Source organism: Bubalus kerabau, chromosome 18 (genome assembly GCF_029407905.1).
Source record: "Bubalus kerabau isolate K-KA32 ecotype Philippines breed swamp buffalo chromosome 18, PCC_UOA_SB_1v2, whole genome shotgun sequence".
In the NCBI taxonomy this organism is placed as follows: domain Eukaryota; kingdom Metazoa; phylum Chordata; class Mammalia; order Artiodactyla; family Bovidae; genus Bubalus; species Bubalus kerabau.
The window spans coordinates 64,520,373-64,545,626 of record NC_073641.1 but is presented as its reverse complement, the minus strand read 5'-3'; the positions used below and the strand labels follow the sequence as shown (position 1 = coordinate 64,545,626).

The 25,254-nt window shown below is 49.9% G+C and overlaps 1 protein-coding gene across 2 annotated transcripts in view; it reads right to left on the bottom strand.

Moving 5' to 3' along the window:
• Window positions 1–2,079: 2,079 nt before the first annotated feature.
• The window catches only part of DAP (death associated protein), a 67,054-nt gene continuing 43,879 nt past the window's right edge, over window positions 2,080–25,254 (bottom strand). Inside the window, exons 3-4 of one of the 2 annotated variants that reach the window (XM_055554632.1) lie at window positions 4,993–5,035; window positions 2,080–3,968 (exon numbers count right to left, since the gene is read on the bottom strand). In XM_055554632.1, coding sequence (XP_055410607.1) covers window positions 3,855–3,968; window positions 4,993–5,035 — 157 coding nt within the window. In that variant the 3' untranslated portion in view covers window positions 2,080–3,854. Of the gene's footprint in view, window positions 3,969–4,992; window positions 5,036–21,930; window positions 23,554–25,254 lie in introns of those variants that run through there. The other variant, XM_055554631.1, reaches the window with a different exon arrangement.

Genomic DNA, 25,254 nt, shown 5'->3' with positions numbered 1-25,254 from the left:
AGGCTTTGGCCGCTCTGTGTCCAAAATATGTGGTGGGCAAAACTTTCTCATAGTAAAGCTCAGGAAACCAATTGACCAAATGAACAGCTATTCCAACAGTGTGAGCTGGGAGCAGAGTTTCTGGCTTTTCATCATGTGGTTGAGGTCCTGAATTGAATAGTGTCCCCCCGAGAAGATGGATAGTTCAGGTCGATTCCCAGGGTCCATGAACATGACCTTATTTGGAATTAGGCTTCTTGCAGATCTGATTTGTTGAGGTGAGGTCATCTAGGTGGGCTTCCCTAGTGGCTCAGATGGTAAGGAATCTGCCTGCAATGCAGGAGACCTGGGTCCAACCCCTGGATCAGGAAGATCCCCTGGAGGAGGGCATGGCAACCCACCCCAGTATTCTTGCCTGGAGAACCCCATGGACAGAGGAGCCTGGTGGGCTACAGTCCATGGAGTGGCAGAGTAGGACACAACTAAATGACTAATGCTTCCACTTTTCACACTGGATGGGGGTGGCTCTGGTCCAGTGACAACAGAAGCAGAGACTGGGTTTCTGTTGCAACAAGTCAGTGATCACTAGACATTGCCAGCAGCCGCCGGAAGTGGCCGAGGCCGAGGATGATAGTCACCTGCAGCTTCTGGGGAGGCGGCCCTGCCCACACCTTGACTGCAAACCTCTAGGCTCCAGGACCAGGAGCTCACGCATTTCCACTGTTTCCAGTCTGGGGTACTTCGTCATGGTGGCAACTAACAAATGCAGGTGACGATGATGTTTGTGACAATGTGCCCTGGGGGGCAATTCTGCCCCGTTTGTTGTGTGCTTGGTATTTCTATTTGTGTGTGTTAGTCACTCAGCCATGTCTGACTCTTTGTGACCGCATGAACTGTAGCCAGCCAGGCTCCTCTGTCCATGGGATACTCCAGGCAATAATACTGGAGTGGGTGGCCATGCCCTCCTCCAGGGGATCTTCCTGACTCAGGGATCGAACCTGGGTCTCCTGCAGCTCCTGCATTGCAGGCAGATTCTTTACCATCTGAGCCACCAGGGAAGCCCAAGAATACTGGAGGGGGTTGCCTAACCCTCCTCCAGGGGATCTACCCAACCCAGGGATCGAACCTGGGTCTCCTGCACCTCCTGCATTGCAGGCAGATTCTTTACTCTCTGAGCCACCAGGGAAGCCCTTCACAGTCATATAGTAACTAGATATAATCATGAGTGTAATAAATGGTGGAAGACCTGCGGCTCTTGTCATTCTCAGGTCTGCTTAGACATAGATCATTCTGAAAGATAATACAGACTTTGGAAGAAGGTAGGCTGCATTCTCTAAGTGGAGGGTCTGGGCCCTAATGAGTCATAGGAAGTGTTTGGTAACCTCCTCCCAACAAATGTCTACACAAACATTTCTCAGAAGGCTACATGGTCTGGTAAGTCAATGTTATGTACCTAGAACAACTCTCCCACTAAATGCACAAGACCCTCATTCTGTCCTCAACTTAGAAAGGGGGGTGGAAGCATGAATGCAAACAGCAGCATCCAGAGGTGACACCAGGGGCCGGGGGAGGCCAGGGTTGGGGACACAGACTCTGGCCTTACGTGCCCTCCCCTGGCTCAGGGCCGCCAAGCTGTCCTGTCCTTCTAGGGTGAAAACAGGTCAGGGTCCCTCCCAGCTCACATCTGTTGTCTGACTCTGGATCTCAAAGCTAATAATTAGGATTATTTTCTCATCCTGCTCATAAGGGTTCCAGGGGATCTTTGGATAAATTAGGTGAATGTCTTATTTGTCAAACACTGCTCACAGCCACCCCTGGGCTTACTACTAATCATTCTTCCCAAGTCTGTTCCCAAAGGACCTTCTGAGCACAGGGCCAGCTGCTCGGCCCAAGGAGTGCATTTTAATCCACTGTATTAAAGCTTTTCTACTTGATGACATTTCAAAGGAGGCGATTAGACTCGAGGTGCCAGGTGTCCAATAGTTTGGCTTTGTGTCTGGGAAACAATTTGTGAACATACTCCTTATTTTTGCATGTTCGTATTTTTTTTGAAACCATCTGGTAACCCTAGCGAGATGAGAAAGAACAATCTCTGAGATATAAGAGAAAACAAACCACGCAGGAGCTTTATTAGAATGATTATTCTTGAAGTTAACCATTGATAAATTCATTCAGGGGAACAATTTGCTTTCAGTGATCAGGAGCCCACAGATACACACCAGATGTAGCTAAAAGGACGAGAAAAATGCACAGCACGGCGCTCCTGGCCGCAGCACTACAAGGTACCAAGGATGTGCCTTCATCTCTGCAGCACGTGTGCAGCGGTCCACAGACTGGCCCAGCGCTGCCTGCTCTCAGGGTCCGTCAGAGATGCCGGCTCCGGGAGGTCGCCAGGAGGAGGCTACACACCCAGGTGGCATCTCCAAAAGCCAGCCTCTGTTTATAGGAACATCTCAGCGATTAAGAAATATGAGATGTGACTACGCACTGCCTTGAGGGTGAGACCCCAGCTCTAGAAGTCAGTGAGAGGGGAAACCAAGTCGCCTTTAGGATGTGAAGCGGGGCTGGCTTTTCCCTTAGAGAGGGGCAAAAGCTAGGTCTGCATCACCTTTACCAATCGTGGACATGGAGTTGGAAAGAGTGTCAGAAAGGCTGTGGGGGGCCTGCTGCCCCCATTGCGGACCTGCTGCAAATACCACACTGGCAAGTGGGATGGTCAGGCCACACCAGCTCCCAAAGCATTTGCTCCGGGAGAGTCAAACAACTGCTTTTCAGAAAAGCAGGGCGCCCGGTTGCTGTGAGGCAGTAAGCAGTGTAGGGCAGCTCTGGGCAGGAAACCCAGGCAGAAAGCGGAGGGTAATCTGAGATGCCCAAGTGAACAGTGCCCTGGGGCAGAGGTTGTTCTGACGCTCTGACTGACTGACAAACAGGCTTTTCCAGCTCCAGTGGTGGGTGATGCTTCTACTTTTCCCTCGGGGAGCAAAGGCAGGTTTCCATCCCTCCCATCTTTCCCTGTGGTCAATGCTTTTGCTCTAGTGTTCCAGGATTAGCCATGTGTCTATTCCTCCACCTGGTCAGGGATCACTCCGAGAACTCCAAAGCAGTTCTCGAGATGATCGCTGAAAAAAATGAAGGTTCGCCTTGATTTCCTGGCGAGCCTGTGTGGATGGTGGGGACGTGCAGGACTTGGGACCCACAGAGAAATCTCATTCTGGAAGTATTGTGTTTGGGCAATATTTTTCAGCCAGGTGACTCTTGGAATAAAAGAGCCTCTTCAAAGTGGTAGGCTCTTCTCTGGCTTTTCTGGGAGAGCTTGGTGTTGCCCTGTGCTCGGATCCCTCCTCACAGAAGGGAGGGAAATTCAGCGATGCTGTTGTCTACTGCATATCCTCCCTACTCAGGTTTTCTGAAATTAACGCCTTCATCTCTTTCTCTTCCCTCTAGGTGTTAAAATTTGATTGTCCTATTACTAAAAAGCATGCAATGATTGAGCTTTCCCCTGACCTTAATCTAATCCTCCCAGATTTGTGCCTGCTAATTTTTAAGACCACTGGCAGGGGAACTGATGAACCAGAACTGAAGCTAAACTGGGAACAATGTCACATCACTCAGGTCTTGGTAAGTCCTGCTCAGGGCACAGAGAGAGGTGTTATGGTCCTCGAACGACATCAGCCAGGACTCCCTGGCAGTGAGGTTTGGGGGTCTGATTCTAGTTTTAGAGCTGGAAATTGAAGGCTAAAGAATGGGCGCTTTGCTTTGTCTTAGATTTCCCGATGGGGCAGTGTTTTGAGGAAGATGCCAGTTCTCTTTGCCAGCGAAATACCAAGTGTCGGGGAACCGAGGTGTGGCCGGTGAGGGCGCTGGGTCCTCGCCGGTCACTTGCGAGGTTGCTGGATGTGCTGGGTCCTCGGGGAGGGGTGCCTGTCTATGGAGGCATGGGGCTTCTGGTGGGCCACCTGGGCGGCTGCTGGGGGGAAGTCCTTGTCACCCTGTGGGAAGACATGGAAAGCACTGGCTCAAAGCACTGTCTCAACAACCGTGGACAGTTAGTTGAGTTCATGCATGCCTGTCTGCTCAGTCGCTCAGTCATGTCTGACTCTCTGTGACGCCATGGACTGTAGCCTACCAGGCTCTTCTGTCCATGCGATTTCCCAGGCAAGAATACTGGGGGTGGGGGGGCCATTTCCTTCCTCCAGGGGATCTTCCTGACCCAGGGATCAAACATGTGTCTCCTGCATTGCAGGTGGATTCTTTACTGTCTGAGCCACCAGGGAAGCCTGAGTAAGTTCATGAGCAAGAACCAAACCCAGCATTCTCTGGCTTCCCTGTGCGAGTGGGTGGGTGGTGGAGTGGACAACCTGTTGGAAGGTGGAAACTCATCTCCTAGGACTGTGGGGAGGTCCTGAGGCTTTTTGGGGAGCTTAAAGGGGCACAAAGACCCATGTACTTTCTAGAAGGTGAGAAAGCTCGCCATCTCTGTCCCCACACCAGGGGTCAGGTACCACATGACTCACTCAGAACTAAGCTTGGGTGTTGGGTGGCTTTCTTCTGCTAGAACAGTTCTTGTGGTCATTTTGAATCCCATGGACAGAGGAGCCTGGTGGGCTATAGTCCATGGGCTCACAAAAGAGTTGAACCCGACTCAGCGACTAACACTTCACAGGTATTGCCATGTAATTCTTATTTCAAATTTCTTCAACCATTAAAAATGTAAAAACATTGTCAGCTCACAGATCCCCCAGAAACCCTTTGGCCTGTGGACAGGCTGCTGACCTGGTCAAGTCTAAAGAGGAAGAAGACAGAAGAGGATGGAGGAGAGACAGGCAGGCACTCTGGGCTCTTCCTGGCCACCACCCGGTCTGTCCCCGACCACAGAAGCACGTTCCATGGACAGGGGGGAAATTAAGAGCCTCCCCACCCCCTGGCTCCCGGGTGGATGAGTGGGGTGGAGTAAGGACAGGAGGGATCAGGAGATCATGTGCTGAGACCCCAAAATGATGAAAGGGCTCTTACCCGGGCGATGACTCCGGAGATAAACACGGTCGGCTTGGGTGGACTGGAAGACAAGAAGGAAAAGACATGGACCACCATGACTCACAGAGAGGAACAGCAGGTGATGCGAATGGGGAGACTGACTTTGTGACCACATGACAAATAAGGAGCCCCTGGAGGGAGGCGGGAGCACGCCTCTTGCCGTTATTTCATCACATGGACCCGATGGCCGCCATGCTCCGGACATCCGGGGGGTCCCCTTCCTCCTGAGGCTGAGCTCAGGCGGAGAGGGAGAATGCTGTAGCAGACAGAGGACATGTCGCTGAAAAGTACTCTTTTTGTTTTTGGTCAATCCTTCAGCTAACTGTGGGGAAGCCCAGTGGTTTTGGTCTCAACAGACTGTGGACTTGGGGTGATCCCTGGAGCAGGGAAGGGGCAGGGTCACAGGAGAACAGGAGACTCCAGGCAAGGAGCCTCCTGTCCTCTGGGCTGCGAGGCACTGCCCTTGCCAGAGTCCTCGGCTTCCAGAAACTTCTAACGGGTGAGATTCTCAGAGCCGATCAATGCAAAGCTCTTGGCCTTTCTGGGAATCCAAGTATTAAAAACGTAAGGTCCATGCTTCCGCTGCAGGTGGCACGGGTTTGATCCCTTGTTAGGGAACTGAGGGGCTTCGCTGGTGGCTCAGATGGTCAAGAATCTGCCCACAATGCAGGAGACTTGGGATCGATCCCTGAGTCAGGAAGATCCCCAAAAGAGGGCATGGCAAACCCTCCAGTACTGTTGCCTGAGAAACCCCATGGACAGAGGAGCCTGGCAGGCTACAGCCCATGGGGGTCACAAAAGAGTCAGACAAGACTTAGAGACTAACACTTTCACTTCACTGTCTTAGGGAACTAAGATCCTGCATGTTCCATGGTGTAGCCAAAGAACAAAAAAGAAAAGAAAAGAAAAAGTAAGGTCCTTGTGAAGCTCTTGCTATTTCTTAATCTCTTTCATCATACTGACTGACCCACCCTGTCACCAATACTGAGGGAACAGGATTTAGGATGAAAGCACTACATGTTCATTGTTCAAAAGCAACAAGCCAAGCACGTTAAAATGACTTGTAGTTCTGCTACCTGGAGAGAACTACTGTTGACGTGCAGGACGTCCTTCTAGCCTTCCTTTTTGTGGACAGAGAGATGCACTCGTTTCCTTATTAAATTGTCTTCTTACCAAAAGAGTCACTTTGTTTTGTAGTCTGCATTCTGCACTTAGTATCTGGTGAGCATACTTCTATGATATTATAAACTCTTCTATGGGTTCAATCCCTGGGTCAGAAAGATCCCCTGGAGGAAGGCATGGCAACCCACTCCAGTATTCTCACCTGGAGAATCCCACGGACAGAGGAGCCTGGCAGGCTACTGTCCATGGGGTTGCAAGAGTCAGACACGACTGAGGTTACTTAGCACTCACACATATGCCTTTATAAAAATAACCGCACGTGTCATAGTTTAGAAGCATCACAACACAGTTCCAGGTAGTACACAGGTGTGCACGCTTCTGAAATGTCTCAATGAGAGATAAGGGGACCCAGAAGCCATTAGGTGAATCCAAGGCCGGCCAGTCAGGGTGGACAGTGGGGTGAGGGCAGCTCTGGGAAGCGGGTGGCTTGGCTTAAGGCTGGTCCTGTGGGCAGACAGAGTGGAATCGTCACCCCTGAGCTGCCCAGCCCACCTCCCAGCAGCTCTGCTGCTCCACCCTGGAAGGAAATCACTTGTTTTAGCTCTCTTTTGCTGCAGGCAAAAGTCCCAGCATTCAGAAAGTTTGCTGTTTACATTGGAAGTTCATTTCAGTCACTCAATCGTGTCCGACTCTGCAACCCCATGGACTGCAGCACGCCAGGCCTCCCTGTCCATCACCACCTCCCAGAGTTTACTCAAACTCATGTCCATCAAGTTGGTGATGCCATCCAGCCATTTCATCCTCTGTCGTCCCCTTCTCCTCCCACCTTCAGTCTTTCCCAGCATCAGGGTCTTTTCAAATGAGTCAGATCTTCACATCAGGTGGCCAAAGTATTGGAGCTTCAGCTTCAGCATCAGTCCTTCCAATGAATATTCAGGACTGATTTCCTTTAGGATGCACTGGTTGGATCTCCTTGCTGACCAAGGGACTCTCAAGAGTCTTCTCCAACACCACAGTTCAAAAGCATCAATTCTTCAGCACTCAGCTTTCTTTATAGTTCAACTCTCACATCTATACATGACTACTGTATAGCTTTGAATAGACAGACCTTTGTTGGCAAAGTAATCCCTCTGCTTTTTAATATGCTGTCTAGATTGGTCATAGCTTTTCTTCCAAGGAGCAAGTGTCTTTTAATACCAAAGAGTTTAGCAAAAAAACTTGAAATTCCCCCATGTAATATCTGCTACTCCATGAGACTAAGGACTTCAAGTCTTACTAAGCAGCACAGAAATGTTCCCCACATGATGCTGGCTTTGTTTTATTTAGCTTTTGTTGTGTGGTTAACTGGGTTGGTTATTTTTTTTTACAAATATGGCTTGGCTACAGGATCAACAGCGAGCCAGGGATGAGTAAGTTTGGCCCAAGTGTAAGTCTCTTATGTCGTTATGTTTGGATTTGTCTGGAATCCAAGAACACCATGCCTCGACTGCTCCAAATCACCCACCAGCTCCGCCTCCAGGGATTTCATGGCCAAGGGTTTCCCATTGGAAGCTTGAGAACCATGCTCCGGATTCTAATATTTTAGAGGAAGCACCGAATGGCTTTCCATAGTGTTTCCACATCTTAGATTCACACCAGCAATGCATACGGGCTCAATTTCTCCACACACTCACCACTTTAAAAAAAACTATACATTTATTTATTTAATTTATTCATTTGGTGAGGGTGGGTCTTAGCTGCAGCACTTGGGACCCTCCATCTTCTCTGTGGCATGCAGGAGCTTTCAGTTGCAGCACTTGGGATCTAGTTCCCTGTTGTTGGTCAGTCGCTAAGTCGTGTCTGATGCTTTGCAATCCCCTGACTGCAGCACTCCAGGCGTCACTGTTTTTTCCTATCTCCTGGAGCTTGCTCAAACTCATATCCATAGAGTTGGTGATGCCATCCAACCATCTCATCCTCTGTCGTCCCCTTCTCCTCCTGCCTTCAATCTTTCCCAGCATCAGGGTCTTTACTAATGAGTCAGTTCTTCCCATCAGTGGCCAAAGCATTGGAGCTTCAGCTTCAGCACCAGTCCTCCCAATGAATATTCAGGGTTGACTTTCTTTAGGATTGACTGGTTAGATCTCTGACCAGGGATCAAACCTGGGTTCCCTGCTTTGGGAGCTCAGAGCCTTAGCCACTGGACCACCAGGGAAGTCCCCTCACCACTAATTATTTTCTGTTATTTATTTTTTGATAGAAGCCAGCCCAGTGGGTGTGAAGTGGTATTTCATTGTGCTTAGATTTAGCAACTAATTTTAAGAATAAGCTTTCTTATGGCAGGGAATAATAAACATTTGTATTGATCATTCAAGATCTTTATAGCATAAAATCCACTGCCCCCAACAAAGTCCTCTCTCCTCTAAAACACTGAAAAGGCCATAACCAACCATAAGGACACATGGCAACTGCCTGTGCAGAGGTGACCGACCAAAGGCTAGCCCCTCGTGTCTTATCTAAGAGCGATCTCTGTTTTCACACGTCTGTTTGGCAGAGTGTGTGTGCAGTGCTGGTTTTCATCAGACTTGGTCTTTTCCGTCTTCAATTAATAGCATCTCAAACTGGTCAGGGAGTGTCTATTACCTTCCTGTAGTAAAAGCCCTCTCTAAACTTGAGACATGGTAGCTTAAATTCACAAACCCCAGTAAAGTGTGTGCTCTCCAAGCTGTGCTTGCAAAAACACACTTGTTTAAATTCCATTAGGGTTCCACGTGAAGCATAACCTACATTTCCAAGATTCTATAAACTGTGAGAGCGGCTTTGAGGATTTATTTAATCTGATGAGAATCATTCTGACAGATGTTGGTTTGAAGAAGCAACATTACTTTCACGAAACAGAGACACTGAAAAATATCGTTCCTGCCCTCCCCACATCCTTAGGCCTTTTCAGTCTTTGAAAACCATATTTATTTAAATTTAAAGGAACCGCAAACCGGATGGAATTAGCGGGAATTTAGAGCCCCTGTAACTGTCCCATGGAAAAGGCAATCCACTCCAGCATTCTTGCCTGAAGAATCCCGTGGACAGAGGAGCCTGGTGGGCTGCTGTCCATGGGGTTGCACAGAGTCAGACACGACTGAAGTGACTTAGCATGCATGCATGCATTGGAGAAGGAAATGGCAACCCACTCTGGTATTCTTGCTTGGAGAATCCCAGGAACAGAGGAGCCTGGTGGGCTGCTGTCTGTGGGGTCACACAAAGTCAGACATGACCGAAGTGACTTAGCAGCAGCAGCAGCAACCCTCCCATACATCAGCAGATATCGCAGCTCTCTCACACTTGGCCTGTGTAGCTGCCAAACATTTGATGCATGTGGGTTTCCAGTATTCACCTGTCAATATGTGTTAGGTGCTTAGTCGTGTCCAACTCTATGACCCCATGGATTGTATGTAGCCCTCCAGGCTCCTCTGACCATGGGATTTCCCAGGCAACAATCCTGGAGTGGGTTGCCATTTCCTTTTCCACAGGGATCTGCCCAATCCAGGGATCAAACCTGGGTCTCCTGCATTGCAGATGGATTCTTTACCTGCTGAGCCACCTGGGAAGCCCATTTTACTGGTGAGGGGACAGTAAATCAGAGAGGTCCAGTAAGTCACCTGATGCCTGCGTAGTGGATAAGCACTCTGAGCCAGACTTGGAACAAGGGCAACCCAGAGCGTTAGCCTGTTGCCCTCATTTCAGGGCTGAGAACTGGGTCATGGAACAGGCTCTATTTTTAGATTCTGGATTTTACACACGATTTAGAGTTACAGATTTTTAAAGTAAGTAATCTATATGCAGTCAGAGGATCCACTATCCAGGCAGACAGTACAAAGTATTCAAATCAGCCTCAGCACTTCCTTTCTGACTTGGTAACAGATTCTTTTTCCTTGAAAACCATCATTTATGTCTCTAGCACTTAACTAGGGCACGGACCACTTCCATATAAGTTATTAATGCATCTGATGCTCTTCAGCAGGTGTTTCCCTCATTACAGGTGAAGGCGCGGTGGCTGAAGAGGCTGCACTTTGTTCGTGGTTCTTGGAAGCACAGCCTGGAGGACGCAGGCCTGGACCCCTCAGCTCTGTGCTCTGTGTTGGTTCATGGGCCCCACCATTGCCCACGTCTCAGCTCCCAAGCTTCAGGAGCAAAGCTTGGTTTCAAACTATCCATTGAGTCAAAATGCAGTCTACACGGTCTAAGAAGGAGGCCCAGAGGACGGTGGCAGGTGGATGCCAGCTGAGTGTGGGTTCTGATGTCAGACCATCCCAACTCTGCCAGTGATTGGCGGGTGGGCTGGTGTCTGACCTTCTGAGGCTCAGTTTCCTCATCTGTAGAATGGGTGGCAGTGGACCTTCTCTCACCAGGTGCTACACATACACACACTGCTTGGCACACAGCAAGTACTCCGCAAATGGCAGGTGCTGGGGTGACGAGGACATCCCCAGCCCTCCTATGTCTCCACCCCTGATTCACAGCTGGTTCAGTTCTGTCTCATCTTCAGATCCCCTGACCGTGTAGAATAACCCTGCTGATCCAGGACAGAGAAGCTTCCAGGTAAGCAAAAAGAGGATCTGAGATATATACACAGATGTCATCAAACCATGGACTTGAAGAAAAGAAGCCCTCTGGGTCCTCAGTCTATCTGATTCCTGTTTGACCCGATCGGAACGGCCTGCTTGTTAGTTTCCCAGCCCACGGAAGACTGGAACAAAGCCTGGACAGTGATAAGGCCACTTGAGCTTAAGGTGGGGCGGCTGCCCTGCAGCGGGCAGCTCCACCTGGCCCACCAGCTCCTCGTCCACCCGCAGCTGTGGTCACAGCACAGGAAGCAAGCCGGCAAGGAAGCTGGTGGGGACGCCGGTAGTGGCGGTGGGAGCATCGTCATGTTGGCTGCATGAGGACCTGGGAGCCATCATCACGTGATGCTCCTGCCCTTCCTGGTGAGAAAGCATGTGAGTGCTCAGAAAGGGACTGTACTCTTAAAATCTCCCTAAAGGTCAAAGCTGCCTGGGAATCAGGCAGCAGGGTTCTGATGAATGCTCGGACCCAGAAAGCTGCATCAGAGTCTCAATTTCATTTTCTGACGAGCGGCTAACACCTGGGATGCGGGGTGCGGGTGGCTGGGGTGGGGGTACTTTGTAGAAGGAACCCAGAGCAGACCTTGAGATGTGGAGTTTAGGCTGAGATCTGAGTGTGAGCATGTGCACACACGTGTGTAACAGGAAGGACACGACGCCACAGCCCAGTGAGAAGGAAGGGGCTTGGCTTCATCTGCTGTCGTCAGCAGAGTGCCTGGGGTCCAAGCCTCTCATCTCTTAGTGATGGAAGTGGGCCAGTTTGGGCTCAGGTCCTGTGACGGACTCCTGAGAAAAGCTATCTCCTTGCTGGGAGGACTGGGCCTGGAGGTGGTCCAGTAGCTGAAGCTGTGGCTATAGTCTGTGACTCTGTGTTCAGAGTTTACTGAGAAATATATCCCACCTGGGGTGATGTTGAATAGATTTCCTAGTAAATGGAAGGCAAGCAAAAATCCTTCCTGGCCACTGTTAATTCTTGAAATATCTTTCTGGCTTGGCATTCGCTTATTAAAGTTATTAATTTTCTGGACACCAAAATCCTAATTAGCATGCCTGGTGCCCAGAGGGAGCCCTCGCACTTGACTGCACCCAGGCACCGCTTTGTCTCTCACTGTTCGAAGCTTGGCAGTCAAGGTTGCCTCCCTCCTTCGGCCTAATGTCAGGCGCTTCAAGAACTCTCCACAAGATGGCAGTGCTGGTCCTCCGAGCTTGCGACTTTCAGGCCAGCCAGGCTTTGTCCGGCTAGGCCAAGCCCGGGAAACTTGCCCAGGAAACTGGGGGTCCAGGGTGGGCAGGGGACACTGGCACCCTAGGGTGTGCCCCCTTCTCCCTAAGGGCGAGGCCATTGTTCAGGGGGTCTGACTACAGGGAAACCAAGTACGACTCAAGGGCTTTAGGAGAAATTCTAGATCTAAAGAAAATGATCAGGAATCCAACTCCTTCCAGGATTTGGCATTTGGAGTTTGCAAAATCTTTTTTTTTTTAAAAAAAAAAAGCAAAACAAATTGACTGCATCAGGTCTTCACTGCAGCACTCAGGATCTTTGTGGCTCACGTGGGATCTTTGTTGTGGTTCACAGGCTTCTCTCTAGTTGCGGCATGTGGGCTCAGTAGTTGCGGAGCTTGGGCTTAGTTGCTCCATGGCATGTGGGGTCTTGGTCCCCCCACCAGGGATCAAACACGCGACCCCTGCATTGCAAGGCAGATTCTTAACTGTTGTACCACCAGGGAAGTCTCCTGTAATGTCTTTTTAAGGGCGTGAGCAAAGGTGCTCCTCTGGGGGACAAAGTCTGAATTTGTGTTCACATCTTCGTTTCAACAAGAAGACCGAGCTTCAGCATCAGCCATCGTGTCTCTAGTTCCCTGACTCAGGCCTGCTGATCCCAGGGGGCCATGACTTTGGGACAGAGCCCAACCCAGCCTGTTCCTCTGAGTCTGTCCCAGACATGAGTCTCCATGCCAGAAGATGCTCTTTGGAATTACAAAAAGTCTGCCCTCCAGATGACACTCTGCCCACAGATACCAGACTGGTTGTTGATCCAGATGCCAGCACCTCACCACCTGCTTATTTCGAGAAGACTGCCACCCCTAGTACTGACTGTGTAAGGCGAGGATGGACTACGTATAAACAAGTGTCAGACAGACACTCTAGCCACGGTGGCAGCTGCCTTACCAGGACCTCGGAAGCCCCTTCTTCCCTCTAGACACGTATTTCCAGAAAGCTACTCTAAGCTTCCCACCAGTGTCTTTACACATAGGACCGTCTCATCGTGTGACCTAACAAGTGTTCCTTCCTCCGTCTTCCCTCTGCTCTCACCTTATTCTCTCTCTCTTGCTGGATGCAAAGAGGATAAGATAAACACAGTCTTGATTCTAATTCTTAGCTTGCATCCTAAGGATTTCATACACAGGTGCCGTTCCAGGCCAGTGTGTGTGTGGCTGCATTCATCACGATACAGAGTGGTCACCACGTCCGATGAGGGAAACCTAGCCTGGTCGCCTGAGCGTGCTGGGGTGAGCCGAGCATCTGCAGGGCTTGGGAAAGCACCGCCTTCTGCCGCTGTCTCTACCAAGCGCAGTGAGGACTCGGCAGCAGAGAGCAAAGCTGTGTAACGGAGCGTTTGAGGGCTGGGCTTTGGAGACAAAGGGCTCTGGGTTCAAATCTTAGTTCAGAGGAGTAGCCTCCTTGAGCCTCTGTGTCCATCTGCAAAATGGGAACAATTCCTCTTTTAAAGAATAGTTGTTCAAGTGAAATAATGTATATAAACTGTGCTTACGGTAGGATACTGCCCCCACTGGCAAAACCAGTTGGTTACAACAGAGACTTGCTCTGAGCTTAACCTGAGAACACTTCATGTAACTATCCAACATCCAGTGTAGCGATCATTCTATGTATTAAATATTCTAAATGTTACCTCATTTCAGTAAGTACCACTTACAATGAGCGAACCCATCTTCGATTCTGAACACATTTGTTTCAGTGTCATGCTTTTGAATTCCAATATTGGGAAGTCCAGGTGGCTCAGATGGTAGAGTCTGTCTGCAATGCAGGAGACCTGGGTTCGATCCCTGGGTCGGGAAGATCACCTGGAGAAGGGAATGGCTACCAACTCCAGTATTCTTGCCTGGAGGATCCCAAGGACAGAGCAACCTGGTGGGCTGCAGTCCACGGAGCTGCAAAGAGTTGGACACGACTGGGCAACTAACACTTTTCACCAGTGAATAGCTAATGCTGCTGCTGCTGCTGCTAAGGCGCATCAGTCGTGTCCGACTCTGTGCAACCCCATAGACAGCAGCCCACCAGGCTCCCCCGTCCCTGGGATTCTCCAGGCAAGAACACTGGAGTGGGTTGCCATTTCCTTCTCCAATGCTGACTAGACAGGTGCTAAAACTATATATATATTTGTGGCCTACAGCTTGAAATCAGATCTCATTGGCTGTCTTCAGGGTCAAGGTTATGATTTATAATGAGCTGGGGGTTCATGGTTCAAAGTACAAAGTATGTATTTTCTAGAAGACAGCTATTATGGCTATAAAAAGGAAAATGATTGTGTAAGTAGGAAAAAACCTGACAAGAATGACTGTTAGTAGAATTCCTATTAGAAAGAGGTACACACTGATGTTAAATCAAATACAGACACCAAAACCCTCCTCTGATCTGGGTCTACTCCCATCCTGGGAGGTGCAGGGGGCTGGCTCTGCGTGGGACCAGCTCTCGCTAGGCTGGTTCTGGGAGACCCCAGCCAAGAAAGAGGAGGCCCGGATTAACTCTCTCCCTGGAGACTGTCAGCAGGTCTATCTTGGCTGTGGGAGCTTTGCCTCTCACAAAAGTCAAGACATGGCCTGGGAGGACCAGTCACAGCTCAGGTTAAAGTCAAGTACATGGAGAGATGATGAGAGCTTTTGGATTTCTCTGCTGCTGGATTCCCCAGTAATTACATCCTTAATCCACCCTCCAAACTCACGGCGCGGAGGGACTCCATGAGCTGATAGCGGCCGTGGCTTTCTCCCCAGGCAGCCGGGTGCACACGATAAGCGATAAGCTGCGGTCCTCAGTGGTCTGCGGATTTGCAGATTCACCCGCCGCCTGATTAAAACCCTGCCTCTGTGGACCCTCTTCAGATTGCACCACGCCCTCCTGCCTTTTCCAGAATTAACAGAAAAAGAGGCACCGAGTCAAGTACACAGAAAACTAAATGCACTGCAAATTCTGCCTTCTTGAAACAAGCCAACATGTGAGTTAGGACAACTTCCATTCAGTCAGGCAGCTCCCACCCTGTCCCACGCACTGAGAGCAAGCTCTTGGGAATATCCTGCTAGCATGCAGCGCAGCAGGACAGACCGCGTCAAGGTCCCTGCGATCGTGGGGAGTGCACGTTGGGCGCTGGTCAGAGCCTTCACTCTCTCCCTGCTGGTGAACAGTCAGGAAGCCAAGATTCCCTCCACAGTCCAGGTCACTGTCGGGGGTGGAAATCACTGTTCGGGACCCTATGGTTTATTCTTGACTCATCAGTTTCATTTGTTGGGTTATTTGTTGATTCATCAGTTTCACTGACTTATTCATTCAACAAGAATATGTGTGTGTATACACATACACACCCTAAGTACCCAACATGCCTCAGAATTGGGAAGGCCTCATGTTGCATCAGATGCATCTCCCACTTGCCGCCTGGGCGGTGGCTGCAAGGACCTACCCCCGCCTCTCATCACGGTCCTCCTCTCCCCCACTAACACCCACTGGGCAGCACTCTGGGTTAGGGGCCAGGGGGAGGGGGTAAGATGAAAGTCCTCAGGGAGCTGGGCCCGGAGACCCCTCGAATGTCATCAGGAAGCCCACAGGGCACACCTGTGAGGTTCCCCAGATGCCAAACTGGAAAACGGCTCATCACCATGTTCCAGAAATGGGTTTTCCTTATTTCAGTGTGGCCAGTCTCCATGACAACCACAGGGAAACCAAGTTCGTCCTCATTGACAGGAAGGAGGTCCACAGGCCGATCCTTCAATGGGGACGGGATCCTCCAGGGCTGCTCCTGAGTACCAGCAGGGGACCAGAGGCTCACTCTGAACTTGACCAAGGATTCCAAGTAGGGAAGGAAGGGCAGAGCCCCCAAAGCTCTCATTGCCACCCTCCCTTCCAGTGTCCCTTTGGGTATTGCCTTCCTGAAGGCCCTTTGCTTTCCATGGAGGCACCCAGATAATCTCCTTTTGCCACTGATGATGCATTCATGGTACCCGATATTAACATGTGAGGAGGGTAACAGGAGAAGGAGGCAGCAGAGGATGAGTTGGGTAGATAGCATCACCGACTCAATGGACATGAATGTGAGCAAACTCCAGGAGACAGTGAAGGATAGAGGAGCCGGGCTACAGTCCATGGGGTCGCAAAGAGACTGAGAGACTGAATGACAATCACAACGATAACCATGCAGCACCTGAGCCTCAGCGTCCTCATCTGAGATGTGGAGCTCGTTACCCCTGGATCTCACAGGGATTCAGGAAGATCAGGGGAGTGCTGTTTGTTAGGCATGCTGCATACGAGGTGGAACTCCAGGAGAGAGCTGCCATGAGGTTAGCGTGTGAACGAAAGCAGATTTATCCCCATGTCACCATGTGGATGGAGGACTGGATGGTGGTCACAGTACTCGCAAACATTAAAGCAGAGAAGCACATTCTTGTGGCTGGAGGAAGTGTAACCTGTAACCATGCGGCAATACTTGGAGACTACGACATGGATTGTGCCTGGGGCTTTGGGGGAAGAACTGAAGCTGAACCAGTGCAGCCTGGAGCTTCCTGCCAGGCCTAGCTATACCCGGAGAGATGGTCTCATGACCACAGTCACACAGAGGGCAGCAGGGATGAGACATCGGGGCTGAGCTCTCAGCAGGCTGGTGATGACTGAGCTCCTGCGGGTATTAGGGCTAAATGTAAGCTTGAAAGTGAAAGTGTTAGTCTCTCAGTCGTGTCTGACTCTTTGCGACCCCATGGATGGTAGTCCACCAGGCTCCTCTGTCCATGGGATTTCCCAGGCAAGAATACTGACTGGAGTGGGTTGCCATTCCTTTTTCCAGGGGGGTCTTCCCAACCCAGGGAGTGAACCTGGGTCTCCTGCATTGCAGGCAGATTCTTTACTGTCTGAGCCACCAGGGAAGTCCAAATGTAAACTCAGAGTTTAAGACATCAAAGAAGAACCTATATTTTGAGATGGCAGGCATGAACACACGCCGCCCAGGGCCTGCCTTCCACCACCATTGGGCAAATAAACCCATACTGAAGGCCCATCTATTCTGAGGGGGTGATGGAATGTGTGAGGACAGTGTGGCCACGTTTCAGAGGAGCCCAAGGTTGCCCTCAGTCAAGGGCAGCTGTGAGTTACCGTCACAAACGTAAAGGATTTGGGATGTAAACTAAGGCTGGGAGAGTTTTGTTAGGGTTGGGAGAGGCGGGCAGTTCGGTTGAAGAGCAGGTTCTGGCTGGGAAGCTGGACTTGGTGCCGTCAGGATCTGGGGTGGCAGAGATGTCTAGGGTTTGGCAGGTTCATGCACATGGGTGTGTTCACCACCCTCTGTACCTGGGCTTGTGTGTTGAATAAACACTAAACAACTCAGCCAGAGGGCTGAGTTCTACAGACTCAACATCACCAACAGAGCCTAACTCTGGAGGGTGGTCTGGGGCTCAGGACACATCTGACCTACATGCAAGTGGACCCAGGGCCCCGGTACCTCTGGGTTTCTCTGGGTCATGTGCCACAGGTGAGAGAACCCTGCCATTGATTTGCACCTTGTTGTTGAAAACTAGGACACACTGCCTGACAAGTAGGAACTCCTGTGTGACAGGGAAATAGTGTTTAAAACCAGAGCTCTTCCCGGGAATGTGGGCCACGCGGTCTCTGGAGCGGAGGGTATGAGTCCCCTGGGTTTGCACTGTCCGCAGCCTCGGTTACCGCATTCGATGGTGGAGCTGTTGTGATGGACACCAGAGGGAAGGACCCTAGACTAAGAAGCATGACTCCCAGGGGCTACCTGGAAAGGTGTGGGGCATAGAGTCTGCTGGGGAGTGGGTGCCTGGCTGAGAATCATTCGCCTGGGGGAATCAGAGGGCCGTGTTCCACATGAGACACTCGACCAAGCACCCAGATAAACCTCACCGGTGTCCGTGCTGCTCTCACGGAGGCAGGCGAGGATGGAATGGGAGTACTAACTTGAAACACTGGTTTTTTTTTTTTTTTTTTCTTTATGGATTTTTTGGTTTGCTTTTAAATATTTCTGGAGTACAGTTGCTTTACAATGTTGTATTATTTTCTGCTGTACAGCACATGAATCAGCATATATATATATGTGTGTGTGTATATATCCCTGTTACAGGAAAAAGCCATTGCTGACTCCATGTTGGAACTGTTTCTTTGACTTGCTTTCCGTTGCTTTTGTTATTATAATCACACATAATGGGCTGCCTCAGAGAATCCTGCCCCTCTGCCTGACCTAAACTAAAGCGCTTTTGTTCATTTAGCACCCTGTCCTCAAAGTGGATGGCAGGAAGAAATTAACTCCTCCCCTGCCTGAGGCTTGCGGTTCTAGGAGATTCTTGCAAGATTAATGGCCCTTTTACTTTGCTTCCTCACCTCCCCCCCATCTCTGATCCATAAAGGAACCTGCATCCAGATCCCGATAAGATGGTTATTTTGAGACATTAGTCTGCCATCTTCTCCGTCAGCTAGCTCTCCAAATAAAGTAATATTCCTCGCCTCAACACCTTGTCTCCTATTTGTTGGCCTGTCGTGAGGTGAGCAGAGCGACCTGGGACTTGGTGACACTCTATTTTTTGGATTTCCTTTCCATTTAGCTCACCACGGAGACAGTAGAGTTCCCTGTGCTATACAGTAGGTTCTCATTAGTTATCTATTTTATGTATATTATGCTGTGCCTGTGTGCTAAGTCATGTCCAACTCTTCGTGACCCCATGGACTGTAGCCTGCCAGGCTCCTCCATGGAATTTTCCAAGCAAGGATACTAGAGTAAGTTGCCATTTCATCCTCCAGGGAATCTTACCGGTCCAGGGATTAAACCCATGTCTCCTTCACTGGCAGGCAGCTTCTTTTGCCACTGAGTCACTTGGGAAACCCTATTTTACTCGTGGTGGTTTAGTTGCTAAGTTGTGTCTGACTCTTGTGACCCCATGGACTGTAGCCTGCCAGGTTCCTCTGTCCATGGAATTCTCCAGGCGAGAATACTGGAGTGGGTTGCCATTTCCTTCTTCAGGGGAATTGAACCTGGGTCTCCTGCATTGTAGGCAGATTATTTACCGACTGAGCTAGGAGGAAAGCCTATTTATGCCCAGCAGTGTATATATGTCAATTCCAATTGGGATTGAAACACTGTTTTAAAAGAAATAGTTTGTATCCCCTATAGGAAACCCCAGTCAAAGAGGAGTTCTTAAGCTCAAGATGTTCTGTTAAGTTTCCTCAGCATTTGCCTCAAAAAGGCACTGATTTGAATATAAAGGGGAAAAAAGCAACATCTTTATGGTTCAGTAACAGGTCTACCGGAGAAGGCAATGGCAACCCACTCCAGTACTCTTGCCTGGAAAATCCCATGGATGGAGGAGCCTGGTAGGCTGCAGTCCATGGGGTCGTGAAGAGTCAGACACGACTAAGCAACTTCACTTTCACTTTTCACTTTCATGCATTGGAGAAGGAAATGGCAACCCACTCCAGTGTTCTTGCCTGGAGAATCCCAGGGACGGCGGAGCCTGGTGGGCTGCCGTGTATGGGGTTGCACAGAGTCGGACACGACTGAAGCGACTTAGCAGCAGCAGCAGCAGCAGCAACAGGTCTATGAGTTCCTAAAACAATTACTAGTGACATAAATTCAAACATTTTCTTCATCACTGTTTTCAAAACAGATCACAAGGGCAGAAGGCATTGTATATTTGTCTTACTACCCTTTCTTGGAAGAATAAACAAAGCAGCCAACCCCCTCCTGCCTGTTCCCTGGCCAGCAGAGAGAAGACAGAATTGGCCCCCGTGCTCGTGGGGACGGTCACAGGTCCCTGACTCCCTGGGACAGTCCAGCTTTCGGCCTCGGTCACAGCGTCACTACTATTTGCACCTCCTTTCACGCTGGAAGACATACCAGTCTAAACACGTTGCATGGCAGCTCCAAGCCAAGACAGAATTTTAGAAGGATCCTCACAGACACTCAGGCTCGTAGGCGTTTGATCATGCATGTTAGCAATTCTCGAACTCCATATGACCTGAAAACCTGAGCCATCTTCGAGGGCGGCTCACGGGTTTTCTTTCCATTGTTTTCCCTGCACTGACCCTTCCCCAGCTGTGTTCCCCTGAGGACTTCCCACATATCGTGATACAGCAGAAGTGCTTACATGCCCAGCGCCCCTTCAAGGTCAAGGTTAATGGTTGAATTTACATTGTCCCCAGCACCTGACATAGTGTCTGGTGCACACAGAGCCTCAACAGATGCCGTCAGCACCAACTGAGTGTGGCGGGCACAGTCTATAGTAGTCGGGGGTGGGAGGGTGAGTTGTGGCTCATGTCTTAGGAATGCACAGAGCTCCTCTGGCACCAGAGCCTCGAAGGCTTGCAAGGAGCAATTCAAAGCTTTGCTTTTGTTACCTACTAGTCTGGCTGGGCCAGATCCACTGGCGAAGGGGGTGGTGGACCTGGTGTTTTCAATCAAATGGGCTCTTTGCCCAGCTTTTGCCAGAATGACCTTGAAGACTAATAAACAGTCTCTCCCTATTAAGACAGGGCTCAGGTTAAGAGGTACCTCTTAAATCATCTCATGCCAAACTGAGAGTGCTGGTGGAACGATGAGTTGAGCCTTAGAGGATAAGAAGTTAGCCAAGGGCAGATGGAAGAGAGAGAAGGGGCAAGCACCTTACTGAGACTACTTTCCAGAGTCTACGAATTCAATTTCACAGGAAAAGAATCCATCAACTTTTTCTATGGCCATTCCTGGCAGATGTCAACAGATGGGTTGGGTTTCTTTGCAGGACTCTCATCACATTTCCCTAATACCAAAAATTACAGACCTAAGGCACAGGTTCAAAGGCAGCCAACCTTGTAAAGAAACTGGAGTCTTTTTTTATAAAGTGTGACTTCACTTTACTGCAAGAGGGACCATAATGTCCAAGGCATTGTCTCCAGAGCTTGGAGAAGATGCACTTGGGCACCTGCTATTCCAACTCACATCATGGACAGGTTTTTAAGTTCCATTTACCTCTTCCCTTTAGGGCTTTGCTGGTGGCTCAGACAGTAAAGAATCTACCTGCAATGCAGGAGACCCAGGTTCGATCCCTGGGTTGGGAAGACCCCCTAGAGAAGGGCATAGCAACCCACTCTGGTATTCTTGCCTGGAGAATTCCATAGACAGAGGAGCTTGGTGAGCTATATAGTCCATGGGGTCACAAAGAGGCAGACACGACTGAGCGACTAACACTTGCCTCTTCAGCTGGATTCTCAAATATGTGTGTCATATTGGGAATTCTATTTTAGAATTTTGGAAGGATCACCAAGGGAGGAGCCCAGTGACATTAGCTCTAAAAGGGATCTTTCCTCTAACAATTAAAAGAAATATACCACAGGATTATGAGGGCTGAGTAAAACATTAAATCATTAAGAAATTGCTATAAATAAGCCGTGTTCATTTGAAAACGGACTGGTTCTACAAGACTTCCAAGGCTCATAAAATACTGCTGGCTTTTGGCGGTAGCTAGCACCTGGTGTGTGGCTTCCCTGGTGGCTCGGTGGTAAAGAATCTGCCTGCTAATTCTGGAGACGTGGGTTTGATCCCTGGGTCAGGAAGATTCCCTGGAAAAGGAAATGGCAACCCACTCCTGTATTTCCATTCCTGGGAAATCCCATGGACAGAGGAGCCTGGCAGTGCATGGGGTCTCAAAAGGGTCAGACACGACTTGGCAGCTAACCAAAAACAACGAGCAGCACCTGGGGTGCATGCCAACGGCTTCTTTAACCCAGCAGCCTGGGTGTGGGGTACCAGGGAGCCTTCTCCGTGGCTGGCCTCCCAAGGTGCTCCAGTGGAGCAGAGAGCAGGGCCCTGTGCTGTGACATGGGTCCCTGCCACCCAGCCCGGGGCTGGGCACTGGCTGGCTGTGACTTTAAGAGGGAGGCAGGGAGGAAGGAGAGAGAGAGGGTCACAGATGAAGCCTCTTGCCAGGTGCCGCGACAATGATGAGCGTGACAGTGACAAGCGATCCACAAGGTGTAGCAACCTCCCACCTGCACCCAGGAACAAGGCAGCCTGCGCCTCCAAGCCCCGAGCCCATGCAGGTAATGTTCATCTTCACACGGGCCTTTGTGCCTCAGAGTCTCCAGTACCTCCCCTGACCTCAAACCAAAACCCTTGGGGCCAGATAAGTGTCAGAATTCAGATTTTGTTGCAAACATTACAAAGGCACCACGCTGCATAAATCGTGATTATCACCCCTTAGTCAAAACCACTCATATTTTCTACAGCCAAACATATGGACGTGCCACCAAGTAGGATAAACAAGAACTATAAATAGCGGCACTTCAGTTTCTGCCACCGTATGAGTTTTACTGTGAAAATATGAAAACCTCTGCAGTTTTCCGAGCCCCCTTGGACTGTGCACTTTGCTTCTCTGGGGACACTGGGGCACTTTCCGCTCGCTACCTCCTAGGAGGCTCCCTCTGCCACCAAGCAAGAGAAATGGATTTGAAATTAACAAGACAGTACAGCTGTCGAGGGGTAAAAAGAATCGTAGGCATTAGTCTGGGATTACACAGAAGCTGCAGTCAGCTCTGTACATTTATCTATAGACAGCAAAATCTGATTCATGCATTTAAGCCAGACCTTTGGCAAGGCAGAATAAAACAGATGCAACCAGGAAATTCCTCCCAGATTGGCAGCCCGCCCCAGTGTTTTCTGGGTTCAGACAACTTGCACTAATAACCTAGTCTTACATTTGCAGCTGATCTCAGAGCCCACGCTCTAGCCACTCTTTGTGAGGTGGGCAGTGCGGGTGGCACGTGGGGAGCTTACCCTCTTTTATACAGATGAGGAAGCCACCTAGTGACAGAGGAGACTGTGTTACCTGTGGTCCCCTGTCTGAGAGGAAGTGGGGTCCCAACAGGAACCTGGGTCCTCAAATTCTCGGACAAACTGTCCTCCTAACGCCGGCCACATGCACAACTCTCAGGACTGTGGCCCTCAAATGTTCCAATCACTTCTAGTCTTTTTAAAAAATTATTATTTATTTTTAATTGAAGGATAATTGCTTTATAGTATTGTGTTGTCTTCTCTGGTGGCTCAGAGGGTCAAGAGTCCACCTGCAATGCAGGAGACCCCGGTTTGATCCCTGGGTTGGGAAGATCCCCTGGAGAAAGAAATGGCAACCCACTCCAATATTCTTGCCTGGAGAATCCCATGGACAGAGGAGTCTAGCAGGCTACAGTCCATGGGGCTGCCTAGAGTTGGACTCAACTGAGTGGCTAACACACACATTGTGTTGCCAGCCACCTCTAGTCTTGTAATGTGATTCAAATAACCTTGGTCAACTAATTCTTGGAAACCCTGCTGCCCATCTCCTCCTCTTGGAGATTTAAATGTCCTGAGTGCATGAGGACCCCAAGATGTCGTAAGGAACCGAGATGAACTTCATTTCACACGTATTTCATAAATGCATTTGAATATGAAATTTCTGGAGCAGAACTCCCATCGGCTCTGACACATTCAGGGACGCTGATTAAAGGCAGCTCCAGTTGCATTCCAGGCTGTGCATAGAGGTAAATGCGGCTGATGCACTTGGAAAGTGTTTTATCTCCAGGGCTGGAAGAGAAACCACAGTGATTTATCGGGAGACCCAAGTTTAGGGAACCCATTTTTCTAATCCTCCTTCTTTTCCTTCTCACGGCCAGTAATCCCCGGCCACATGCTGTTGGAGTCCTGGATGGACAAGCCAGGCTCCCTCTACTGCTTAGTCAAACAGTGAACAAGGCTGGGAATTCTGCTCACAGATGCTTGAGCACCTTGTCACTCACGGGGAGACACAGCACCCCCACTGAGAGCTGAATGTCCTCACTGGCACACACCGTCTGTGCAAAACCTGGTGGACAATGGGCATTTTTCATGGTGAAAGGGGACCCATCTGTGTTCTAAGCCCCTGCCCTCCTCCAGCGTTCCTTTCCAAGCCAGTATACCCTTTCCTGGGGCTTCCCCATTGCCAGTGGTAAAGAACCTGCCTGCCAATGCAGGAAACATAAGAGATGGGGGTTCGATCCCTGGGTTGGGAAGATCCCCTGGAGGAGAACATGGCAACCAACTCCAGTATGCTTGCCTGGAGAACTGCATGGACAGAGAAGCCTGGTGCGCTATGGTCCACAGGGTTGCAAAGAGTTGGACAGGACTGAGATTACTTTGCACACATGAATGCACATACCGCTTTTCCTGGCTGAGCAAGATGACGAGGGCACAGCAGCAGATTTAAAAGCAAAGTGAAGTTATACCTTTGGCTCTGATTTTTCCTTTGGAATTTGTTTGATCTATCAACATGCTGGGAAATTCCAGAAATTATGAAATTCTTGGTCAGGTGGGAGAACTAGACCAAGTATCACTGGTGAACATTTGTTCCCAGAGCTGGAACAAAGCAACATTCAAGTGGTGACTAGGAATTTTACTTTCATTTGGGTAATAGTAAAATTGCCCTTGAAAATGTGTGAGATCCCTAGAAACAAACCATTTTTCAAACATGTGCTATTAGGTGGGACAAGAAAGCAACAATTATTCCCAAAGTTAGGATGGGGGAATTCAAGCTTTGCTCAGGGTCAGCACTTGTATCAAACAGCGGGACACTAAAGGCTAAGGGTAAGTAAAGTAAGGGTTAGCCGCTCAGTCACTCAGTCCATGGCGTCGCCTGACTCTTTGCGACCCCACGGACTGTAGCCCTCCAGGCTCCTCTGTCCATGGGATTTTCCAGGCAAGAATGCTGGAGTGGGTTGCCCTTTCCTTCTCCAGGGTATCTTCCCCATCCAGGGATTGAACCTGGGTCTCCTGCACTGCAGGCAGATTCTTTACTGACTGAGCTACAAGGGAAGCCCCGGGGACACTGAAAAGATGCACTAAAACCTGTGAAGCAGGGGGCAGCGCCTGGGGCAGCATGGACCACTGCCTCCTGCCAGCCTGTCCTGCGGACAGCATTCCACAGCCAGAACAGACCCCGGTGGCCCCGTGTGCCCTAATGTTCTAGAACAACCAGAGGGATCTACTTACAGCGGGAAGACTGCTTTCAGCTCTAGGATTTTGACCGTAAAGGAGGTGAAGGGTCTGTTTCAGACATCCTGCTAAGAGCTAATGTTTCTCTGAGTCTGTGCCAGGAACAGATCCAGGTGCGGGTGGTGTGTAAACTCATGCAGCCTTCACAGGGGCCTGATCAGGTAAGCTCTATCATCAACCACAACTTGTCCACTGATGAGGAGGCCAGGGCACAGAGAGGCTTAGCAAGCTGCCCAAGGCTACACAGCGAGTAAGAGG